This window comes from Choloepus didactylus, chromosome 7 (genome assembly GCF_015220235.1).
Source record: "Choloepus didactylus isolate mChoDid1 chromosome 7, mChoDid1.pri, whole genome shotgun sequence".
Classification (NCBI taxonomy): domain Eukaryota; kingdom Metazoa; phylum Chordata; class Mammalia; order Pilosa; family Megalonychidae; genus Choloepus; species Choloepus didactylus.
Genome location: NC_051313.1, coordinates 77,340,589 through 77,352,695, shown reverse-complemented (window position 1 = coordinate 77,352,695; position 12,107 = coordinate 77,340,589). Strand labels below are relative to the sequence as shown.

The 12,107-nt window shown below is 40.5% G+C and overlaps 1 protein-coding gene across 2 annotated transcripts in view; it reads right to left on the bottom strand.

Moving 5' to 3' along the window:
- The window catches only part of IMPG1 (interphotoreceptor matrix proteoglycan 1), a 145,021-nt gene that overhangs the window by 27,865 nt on the left and 105,049 nt on the right, over nt 1-12,107 (bottom strand). For both annotated transcript variants that reach the window (XM_037844082.1, XM_037844083.1), the window contains 2 exons: nt 8,023-8,549; nt 5,204-5,423 (listed from right to left, as the gene is read on the bottom strand). In XM_037844082.1, the coding sequence (XP_037700010.1) occupies nt 5,204-5,423; nt 8,023-8,549 (747 nt within the window). The remainder of the gene's footprint in view (nt 1-5,203; nt 5,424-8,022; nt 8,550-12,107) is intronic.

Below are 12,107 nucleotides of genomic sequence, written 5' to 3'. Positions count from 1 at the left end.
GGAGATGCAACTCACCCAACTGTAGGTGATAACTCTGATGAGATAATTTCCATGGAGGCATGGCCCCACCCATTCAGCATGGGCCTTGATTACTGGAGCAGTATATAAGCTCAGACAGAAGGAGCAAGCTTGCTATAGCCAAGAGGGACACTTGGAAGAAAGCACAGGAGCTGCAGATGAAAGACATTTGACGATGGCCATTGGAAGCAGGCTCTTGCTCTGGAGAAGCTAAGAGAAGACAAATACCAAGCGCAACTAAGAGTGTCATTTTTGAGGAACTGCAGCCTAGAGAGGAACGTCCTGGGAGAAAGCCATTTTGAAACCAGAACTTTGGAGCAGATGCCAGCCACATGCCTTCCCAGCTAACAGAGGTTTTCCGGACACCATGGGCCATCCTCCAGTGAAGGTACCCGATTGCTGATGTGCTACCTTGGACACTTTATGGCCTTAAGACTGTAACTGTGTAACCAAATAAACCCCCTGTTATAAAAGCCAATCCATTTCTGGTGTTTTGCATTCCGGCAGCATTAGCAAACTAGAACACTGTTCGTTTAAACTTTTATAAAATCCATATTTGGCTCTCTAGTCCTGTTGTTCTTATACCTCTTGATTCACACATCACTCATGTCCCAGCTGGTTCATGTAAGTGTAAATACAAACCAAAAAAAGTTTTTTTCCTTAGTGCAAAAAGGGAAAAAAAGACTTCCCCCCTCCCTTTTCCTTAGAGCATTTACTTTAGAAAACTTGTAATTGTAAATTCTTTCTCTGTACCTTTGAGATGTATGCAAATCTTTTTAAAAGCTAAATAAGCCTCTAGCCAGCTTTACAACCTAGAAATATCTTTCTCAAGGATCTGTGAGCCATCTCTTCGAAATGTAATCATCAAGGAAGACAGCGCCTGCCCATACACCCCGGTTTCCTGGGAAGATAGGAGTCTAACTTCAGCTGGTGGCTGGCTCCAAGTTGCAAACTCCGTTCTATGAAAAATTTATTTTTTTCTTTGTTTAAAGGCAATTAGCAAAAAAGGTGACCTTCTCAATTAGCAGTTGAATTTACAAGGAACTATATGTGACAAATGGTGCTGTCAAGTCCTCTTACTTGAGGACTAGCTGTCATCTATACTGAGAACATGTATTTAATGGGTTGCATCGGCTTGGTTGTATAAAGGGTGAGATTTCTTTCTGTCTTTTCAAACTCTTTAGCAGATGGCTGGTGAGGTGCATCACACTCTGGTTTAACGTTTTTTCAATATGATAAATAAAATCTAGTAGGTCTAACATCGACACATCTTTACTAAGCCCCATACTAAGTTTCTAGTAAAGGCCCCACTCACCCAGAAGACCAAATTAAATATAGCCAGATCTTTATCAGCAAACTTCCTCATTCCTAAGCAATTACCTGCTCCCCACTTTGTAAGAGCTCTCTCAGTAAAATGGAAACTTAACATCAGCCAATCAGAATGTTTCCTCACTAGCTTTCACATTAGCCCTATATAAACGTCTCCTTTCCACCCCCTCGCTGGGGCTTTCTCCTACTTTCTGAATGTGATGCTGTCCGATTCATGAATCACTCAACAAAACTGAGATCCTAAATTGCATGAAAAGTTTTTCTTTTAACAAATAATAAAACTGTTTTCCTTCCTCTACTTTGTTGAGAGGTTTTCTGGGTTGGCAGGAGGTTTTTTTTTCTTTTCTTTTTATTTTTTATTCAGTTTTATTGAGATATATTCGCATACCATGCAATCATCCACAGTGTACAATCAACTGTTCACAGCACCACCATATAGTTGGACATTCATCACCACAATAAATTTTTGAACATTTTCATTACCCCAAAAAGAATAAAATTAAGAATCAAAATAAAAGCAAAAAAGAACACCCAAAACATCCCATCCCCCCTATTCCCTCCTACTATTCATTTGATTTTTGACCCTATTTTTCTACTCGTCTGTCCATATACTGGATAAAGGGAGTGTGAGCCACAAAGTTTTCACAATCACACTGTCACACCATGTAAGCTATGTAGTTACACAATCTTCTTTAAGAATTTAGGCTACTGGGCTGCAGTTCAACAGTTGCAGGTATTTCCTTGTAGCTATTCCAATACACTAAAAATTAAAAAGGGATATCTATACAACATATAAGAATAGCCTCCAGAATGACCTCTCAACTCCACTTGAAATCTCTCAGCCACTGAAACTTAATTTTGTTTTATTTCTCTTCCCTCTTGTGGTCAAGAAGCCTTTCTCAATCCCATGATGCTGGGTCCAGGTTCATCCCTGGGAGTCATGTCCCATGTTGCCAGGGAGATTTAGACCCCTGGGAGTCATGTCCCACATAGGGGGGAAGGCAGTGAGTTTACCTGCCCAGTGGGCTTAGAGAGAGACAGGCCCCATCTGAGCAACAAAAGAGATTCTTTGGGAGTGACGTTTAAGAACAATTAGAAGTAGGCTTAGCCTCTCCTTTGCAGTAACAGGCTTCATAATGGCAAGCCCCAAGACTGAGAGCTTGGCCTTCTAAATTGGTAGTCCCCAATGCTTGTAAGAATTTCAGTAATTCCCCAGGTGGGGAAGTTTAATATTTCCATGTTTTTCCCCATGTCTTCAAGGGGGCTTTGCAAATACATTTATATTCTCTGGCAGGAGATTTTGTTTTTAGTTATATATCCCTAACACTCACCACAACCATTTTTTGTCAGATCTCTTCCATCCATTTGTTTATTCATTCAGTGATGATTCTATGAATTTTCAATATACTGAAAACTCAGATATTCTCACTCTCCAGACATCTAGTAAGGAACAGGGTATGGGATATAGGTTCACCTAAAGGCTGATTATAACATTTTACTGCTCTTTTCAAAGTATCTCCCTTGTAGATAACCAAGATTGACCATGAATGATCAATCTTGGTATCCACATTCATTTAACAGGTGTATTCACTCACCTTCAGTGCTTCTACTGTCTCTAGTATGTCTACTACCCTGAAGCTGTTTTGAGCTTGTGCAGGCTCAAGTCTGATCCACCTCTGAAAGGCACAGTTGATTTCCCATGTAGCCAAGAAGACTTGGCTATATCTATTTCCAGCCTCCCCCCCCCCAACCATGGCAATCTTTTATAGTTCCACCATGAAAGGTACCAATTGGGCACTCTACTGCACTGTGCACCAGGCAGCCTGGAGGCATTCTTGGGTAGCTCAGCTTAAGTTTGGTTCTAACATGGACTGAAACTGAAGTTAGCACAATCTCTTTTCTACTGCTATTGGATTCTTGGAGGAAAAACTACAAAGCAGACTTCAAACCACAAAAAATTTGTGATAATAATTTTCATTCCAATCCCCACGTATGTACCTCGACACACTATTCATTGTTTTCACTGGCATCCTATGTAGGTAAAGCATCACAAATTATTACTCAGTCAAATTAATAGTGATGATGTTATCAAGTAACACTTATTAGGCACCCACACAATGTGTCAAACATTATGCTAAGTGTTACAAACATTCTCTCAGTTAATCCTCACAGTTATTACTGTCTCCATTTTCCAGTTGTAGAAATTGAGTTCAGAGAGTTAATTAATGTGCCATTGTTAGCAAATAGGATTTGCATTGGGGACCTCAGACCTTCAAGACCACTGCTGTGCTGGGTTTCTTGCAGCATCGTCAGTGCCCCTTTTGCAGTCTTCTCAATGCACTGCCAGCTTTCTACCCCCTTTCCAAGGCACTACTCAAGTGGCACCTACTCTGAGAAGCCTGTCTGCACAGCAGCACACGCAGCTTCTCAACCACGGTCCTTACATTTACCTTCTCATGTTGTTGGATGGGTCCCTAAGTAAACCCTCAGCAACCTGAAGGAGGAAAGGAGGGAGGAGATTGGGCTTACATCTTACTGCATCTCTTACCACACCTCCCCTATGCTTTCCACGTTCTCTCAAAATACTTCCTGTTGTCTTTATCAATTGACTGAAGAAACTGGTCTCGGTCCTAACTGGCAGGAAGCCCCCTGTTCCTTCTCAGTCCAAGGAAGTTTTCAGGGGGAGAGGTAGTGTCTTACTAGCATTTAGGGTATCTTTGATTTCTTTGGGGTCCAGAGGGCTTATTTAGTCACCCCAGTTTGGAGGTAAGCACTCCCAGGCTCAGTGCCTAAGGGCACTCTGTCTTTTTGATGATCTTGTTTACTAAGGTGCCCAGGCAATTTTTAAAAAGCTGCTAGAAGCCCAGCTCTGTCAAAGATAAGTACCTCCCAACTGAATCTTTCAGTTTGCATTCTGCCCAAGGCCTTTGCCCTCCGCTTTCACTGTTAGTCCAGAGAGGGTGTTAAAGATTCACTTCGCTAATTCATAGCCAATAAGGAAGCTTTGTTTTGAAATCAACTATAAAGTCTCACTGGCAGTCAGCCTAGAGCCTTCCCCTCACACACTAGAGAATTTAAAAAAAACCAAAACCAAAAAACAAACAAAAAAAAATTCCTTCAATTGGTAAGAAAATGGAATTTTGAAACTAATGGTAGAAACAATTCCCAATTTGGGCATAGCTGGTTGCACTATGCCTTATTATCAGAACAAATGTTTGCTTTCTATTATGCAGATTTGAGCTAAGCCCTCATATCTTTAGGTTTTCTCCACATTGAACTTCTCTTTCTTCTAATCTGCATACGGAAGCTAATCTAGGGTATACAACTGAGAGGGGAAATTATTTTCTTTTTTCTACGGTGATGGTGAAGTGACCTTTCTCCAGACTTGAATTCTGATCTAATGACTATTTTTCTTTCCTCAGGATGCTGTCAGCTTCACCCAAAATTGTGTTTTAAGAAACTATTCTGATACGTGATTGGAAGCTTTCTTCGGAGCCCTTGGTTGTTGCAGTTCACTGAGAAATGCCTTTGACTTCCAGCAAAATGTAAATTAGTTTGGCTGTGGGCTACAGCTTTTAATATACATATTTCATGCACAGCAAAAGTTAGTTCTGAGGGGAATTAAAGCTCTCAGATTGTGAAGCAAGAGATGTGCTTGTTCTTTACTTTCTGATGTAGGAAAACTTTAACCTGCTTATTTTAGGACCCTACTTTTCTAAAAAAGTGATCCATAGTTTCTGAAATGTCATTTTATCAAGTGAGACTACAATTTGTTTTTTGTTACCTGAAAATTGAAATGCATGCTTAAAATGAGAACAACAGCCAAAACAAAACCTTCTAGGTGGGATTCTTTTACCTGGCTCAAGTTCAAGGGAGTAGCTGACTATTTCCAGATCAAGCTGTTGGGATGCAGCAGAACGAAAATCCTCCAGGACCCTGTGCACGGCCTTGGTGAGATTATAGGGCACTGATCTCACAAACCTCATTTTGCTATCCACGATCACACTTCCATTTCTGAAGTTTAGTATTTCAAGTTGCTTAAATCCTGTAAGATTGGCTCGCAAATATGGAACCAGCTGCAAAATAAAAGACGGTTTACTCTTAATCGTGTTCTAAATCCGCAGTGCTGCTAATTCCACCTATGTTCCCTTTCCATTATCTGAGGCATAAATTTCAGTTCCTTTTATTGTTTTTATTTTTGTTTTTGCCTTTAATGTGAGACCACAGCCACCACTATTTAATGATCTATTTGCTATGATTATATACCATATTTCCATTTTTCTACCTATATATTGAGTTGGATGGGCAGTGATTTTCTTCATGATGAATTGTGAGAATGGAGGATTAAACAAACAAACAAACAAAACTATCAGCAAAGCTAGAATGCTGGGTTCAATTACTTAAAGAAAAGTCCAGGTAAACAAAACATGCTTCAATTATTTAAAGAAAAGTCCAAGTAAATAAAAACATGCTTCCAACTGAGCCCCGTTGCCTTTGTAAATGGGACACCTATTTGGAAGCAACCAATTTGAAATGACCTTCTTGAAATAAACAACCCAAACATCAGCATGTCTGTCTATGCAGAATATTTTTCACGTTCAACACAGCTGTGGTTCTGTGCAGATACAGAGAACTGGCAGTCAGAAGACTTGGGTACCGGTTCTGGAACTGTCCTTAACTAGTTGTGTGAACTTCATCAAACCATGTAACCACTGTTATACCTCAGTATCCCTACCTGAATTGTGAGAGAAAAGAAAACCTGGCTCCCTAGGGACACTTTCCAAACTGTAATTTAATAGTCTCAAAAGTGTGCCCCAGGACATTTTCCTTCAGATTACCACACCTACTTCTTGTGAGCTATAGCCATGTTTTCAGAAATATTTGAAATTCAATGATGTCTGCCTAGTTCCTGGCTTTGAAAGTTAGCATTGTTATTCATGAATATCATACCTGTGATACCAAAGAGCACAAAAATGCAAGCCACAATTTCTCAGGCTTGATCGAGACCTCCTTTTTCTTTGCTCCTGTCCCCACCCAATAGAATTCTGACTCTATAACTTCAAAGCCCATTCTGGCACATCAACTCCTTCCTGCCCCCACCCCCACCCCGCTCCCCGGAAGTTTATTGTAAAAATTCAGGTGAAATTTTATACAAAGTGTGGGAATTATTTCAATCTACTCTCCCCTGACCAGGACATACTTTGACTTGGCTCATGCTTTTTCCTTTAGCATTGCTGTGTTCTCTGGTGGGACTCTCAGTCCTTACCTTGTGTGCAGATAACTAGGTGCCCCCTTGCCCTAAATCCATTCTCCTCTTCTTTATGGGAAATAGGCCACCTAGCTAGAGACCACATTTCCCAGCCTCCCTTGCAGCAAGGTTGACCATGTGACTAGTTACCCCCAATGGAATAGGAATGAGTGATAGGAGCAACTGTGGTATCCCTTGTTTTCAAGGAAATTTAATGCCCTGGGCTTCCTTTCTTTCCTCGTTCTCACAAGTGGAAACAAGGATGTACCAAGTGACTGAAATTTGACCGTGCCCATGAGGACAACATGTTTGGTTGCAGAGCTACAAGATGGAAGAAATATGGGTCACTGGATGACATTGTAGAGCAGAGCTGTCCCACCAGACTATCAGGTAAAAGAGAAATACACTTGCATTTATCTAAGCCACCATATTCTTAGTTTCATTATATGGCGGCTTATCATGTACTCTAATCAATACACATAGCCCAGGTTCCCTAGAACTCTGTTCACTGGGACTGTCCCCATATCTACTCACCTCATTGCGGAAGTGGAGAGATGGCACAGATAAAGTCTGACCTTAAAGCAAATATTCACTGGAAGAAATTGTTTTTTTATGTGGGTTTAATTTGTATAATGATTTAACTTATATTGTACGATTCATACAAAGTTTTTCATTTGTTTTCAGAAACTCTGCAATCTGAGATATTCACAATACAATTGACTTACATTGGCCATGACTGTATTGAGGTATCCCATATTTCAGTATTTTTTATTGTACATGTGTTTCTTATTGTATATGTAGAAAAAAATAAACATGTGAGTTGTGGGAGGCGTTTTACTATTTTATTATTCAAAATATATGCCGTCATCTTGGCCTTCTTACTTCCTTTGTTAGGGATCGGGGATGATAAATTTTTTAGTCTTTTTTTTTTTTTTTTTTAGTTTTACAAGAATGTAAGGGGAACTGAAAAAGGATTTCCTTACCCTTGATCTCTCTGCTTCATTTATAAAGGACTATCCTAGCTTTGTACGGCTTCTTCAGATGGTTGAGAAGCAGCTTGTGGAATTATGTCTTAGGAAATGTCCACTCACACTGTTTTTAGATTCCAAGTTCAGTACTCCAATGATTATGTATTATTCTTGGGTAAATTAAGTTAGGAAGAACTATAATGAAAAGATTTTAGATATAAGTTTGTTCTCATCAGGCTGGGAGGCAGTGCCTGCTCTGATGTCCACCATGGAGCTCACCTGTCTGAATGAATCAGAATCAATCTCAACATTCTAGCTGAATGCCTTGGGCAACAGCTGTCTAGGAGCCTTGTTTCTTCTAACCTGTATCGCTTAAGATAGCCAATGATTAAATTACGAAGTCACAACAAAGAAAGCAAAGAAGAGGTTCAGAGAGATGTGTAAGCAGAGTCTACTCACCAGCTGTGTGAATTGTTGCTCCAGAGCTTGGTACTCCAGAGAGCTCTTGTTGAACAGGTCGTTGGAAAAGGGCATGTTAGCAACACGTAGACTAAAGAACACAACCATTTCTTGGCCCTTGGTAGTGGTGGTCATAGAACTAGTGGTGATAAATTGTAAAGCTGGGACAGGAGTGGTATTCTCCAAGAAATGATCTGGGGTAGAATCATATCCACTGTGTCCTGGTACTTCAGATGAGGCAAGAGTCTTCGACAGATCTATTCCATCCGGGTCTCTGACCGCACTGCCTGTAGTCAACCTGCTTTCTTCTGAAGATGCAGGAGAATATGACATCTCCAGAGCAGATTGGCTGATGACAGAGTAATCTTTGGTGGGGATGGTTACCCCAGGAACCAGTGCTGTTGTCTCAATGGACATTATGTCTCTGGCACTTTGAATAGTTGGAGAGATGAAGCTCAATCCAGTAAAGAAAGGTAGAGTTTCTGATGGAGAAGTAGAGGCCTTAGCAGACAGAGACCAAGAATGGTCTGTAGATAAGTCTCCTGAGATCAATTTCATTATGTCCAGGCATTCCCCAAAGAATAGAAAGAGAAAAAGAAAATACAAGGTTATGGTTGACTTTAAAAGGGCTGTGGAGTTTACAGTGGTCATTTTAATGGTCACACTTTAAAATATAAAAGATTGGTACAGAAATGGCAAGCAGCCCTGTTTCTGAACCCAGGGAAGCAGAGAGTGGATCTCTGAGCCCCAGTTTACTCAGGCCCAATATTTCTGGTTAGTTGAGACCAAAAAACACCAGCTTTTCTGGAATTACTGCCAAACCAGATGTAGCACACTTGGGGACCAGATGGTACAAACTGACCAGGTCACCAGGTGGTGCCAGCCACAGCTGGCAATGTGATAGATTTGGATCACACATCGCCACCTGAAACGCCCAGCTTAGCTAGCTGCACAGTTTTGGCCTGGTCATTTCATTTACCTACCAATAATGCAACCCTTCATTTTATGCAATTGAAGTTATTGGGTCCCAGTTTTTACATTTTAAATTTAAATTTAAACTGTGTTTTTCCAAAATTGCATACTATAACTTAACAACTTGCTAATATACATAATGATACTTGAGTACAAAGGTTTGGGTGACATGTGTTTGAATTTTATATTTATCATACAAATTGTTAAATATTTGGTTATATTTTTGTTGCTTTTACATTATTCTCTGATAATTTCTTCTGTCATTTTTTGCATTGCTTTCTTGGATAAGCATACTTTAAACTGCTGAAGTCTTCTCCCTTTCTAGTGCAAAATTAAAATCAACAAGTATTTATGAATTAAGGAAGTGGTTATAAGAAGCTTTCAGATGAAACAGATTGGTGTATTATTAAAATATTCCAATAACCTAAATTCAGAGTCACTGAATATATTTAAGGTATCAGGTAGCTCAAAGCAGTGTGTTTCCTGTGATTATTTCAGTGACATTTTGGCAAATAGGTGGGAAATCACTGTTGAAATCCAAATGCTAAGCAAGATGAATGGACTGTCTGGTTGCAGATACAATCTTTGTGTTCTCCATCAGATAATTTATTACAGCACGATCACCAAAACCAAAACTGCAAGTGATAAACAGCTCTGAAAGGTGAAATCATAGTTTTATTGCTTTCTTAAAATAAATCCTGCTGTATGTGGGTTATCTCCAGATTTCAGAGAAGTACCCTCTTTTCTCTCACCTGGGAGGGCAGCTAGGTGTGTCTACCCATAATTCATTCAACTGCCAGAAATGATGTTTTCTAACATCTAGGCTCTCTCAGGATATAGACTTGTAGTTTTATTCAGCTCTCCATGGAAGGATCAGGGATGAGTAAGTTGAAAAGTGCCAAGCATCATCAGTGATTTCATTTGACTTCCTCATGCCATGGGAAAATGGCATTTGGACCCCTGTGCTCTGTGCTACTACAGATGATGAGGGTGGGGGAAGTCAGACATGAGAAATACAATGACGGATGCCATTCGGCCCCTGGGCCAGCATCTCATTATTCACACCTTTCTCACTGTACAGACCTTAATCAGCTTACAATAGGCTGCTGAATGACACCATCAAACAATAAAAATGAATTTCTAACTCCTCTTTATGGCATCTTAACATTAGTCTTCCATATCCACAGTAAACATAGTCAACTTATTGCATTATAAAATACAAGATGTCAACTGGTATGTAGTTATAATAAAAATTGTTCATTGTTTGTATTGGGTTGGATTGTGTTCTCCAAAAAGATGTGTTCAGATCCTAATTCCTGGTGCCTGTGAATAAGACCTTATTTGGAAGTAGGGTCTTTGCAGATATAATCAAGATAAGATTGAGAGGATTGTGGGAAGATGACAGACAAAGGAGAGCCAAGACTAAGTCCTTCCACCAAAACAACTATTAAACAGGCAGAAATGGTGTGAAACAACTGTTTTGAAACTCTGGAGGCCAGAAGAACACTGTACAACATCCAGGGAATATGTTAAAATATGTTAAAGGACTGTAAATTGCTCTCTCTGTGCAGTGGCTGCCAGCATCCATTCCCCACTCTTTTTTTTTTTTTAAATATTCATTTTATTGAGATATATTCACATAACACGCAGTCATACAAAACAAATTGTACATTCGATTGTTCACAGTACCATTACATAGTTGTGCATTCATCAACAAAATCAATCCCTGACACCTTCATTAGCACACACACAAAAATAACAAGAATAATAATTAGAGTGAAAAAGAGCAATTGAAGTAAAAAAGAACACTGGGTACCTTTGTTTGTTTCCTTCCCCTATTTTTCTACTCATCCATCCATAAACTAGACAAAGGGGACTGTGGTCCTTATGGCTTTCCCAATCCCATTCTCACCCCTCATAAGCTACATTTTTATACAATTGTCTTCAAGATTCATGGGTTCTGGGTTGTAGTTTGATAGTTTCAGGTATCTACCGCCAGCTACCCCAATTCATTAGAACCTAAAAAGGGTTGTCTATATTGTGGGTAAGAGTGCCCACCAGAGTGACCTCTCGGCTCCTTTTGGAATCTCTCTGCCACTGAAGTTTATTTCATTTCCATTCACATCTCCCTTTTGGTCAAGAAGATGTTCTCCATCCCACGATGCCGGGTCTACATTCCTCCCTGGGAGTCATATATCACATTGCCAGGGAGATTCACTCCCCTGGGTGTCTGATCCCACGTAGGGGGGAGGGCAGTGATTTCACCTTTCAAGTTGGCTTAGCTAGAGAGAGAGGGCCACATCTGAGCAACAAAGAGGGATTCCATTCCCTCTCTTAAGAGCAGGTAGTCTTGGGGTCCAGCCCCCGGCTAGCTCATTGGTGACAGAAAGGGACATAAAAATCCTACTCCCCAAGAATGGGGGTGGGGGTGGGGACAGCTGATTAATGATCACAGCTTTTGATTAGTGAATTTGGATCACTGGGGTCCTGACTCAGAGGGCAGTTATTGTTTCAGCCCACCTGAATGGAGGCTGCAGCAGCTATTGTTTCAACCTCCTCATCCAGGGGTGGCACTGGTGGAGACTTAAACTTCCTCAGGGGTCAGTTAGCTGAAGGGCTGCATTTGCTGGCCAGGCCAGGAAAGCTCAGCTTTGGGGAGTCACCAGAGAAGCTCTTGGTGCCCTTCCTGTTCCCCTGATCAGGGTACTTTGGAGCCACTCTGAGTCCTATTTGTGGGTCCCTGATGCTGTTTTACCTGGGAAAGACCAACTTGGGAAAGCCCTCTCTGGAATGCCTACCTCCCGGAAAACGTCCTTCAGAAAAAGCAGCTTGAGACAAGGAAAGGAGTGAAAAAACTCTAGAAATGGATAGTCTGGGGCAAAGACCTGCTGCTATCAAACACCAGGAGAAGGAGGTCTGTCTCCTGGGAAACAGGGGATAACCAAAATCCTGTAAACACAGGAACTCCAAAACAACTAACAAGCAAAGCCCAGGACAAAAAAAAAAAAAAAAAAAAAAAAAAAAGAAATCAGGTAGACTAATTCCTTTCACTACCTTTCACTTTATTCTTCCTTTTGAAAATTGTTTTAGCTATCTTAGTTCCTTTTTGTTTC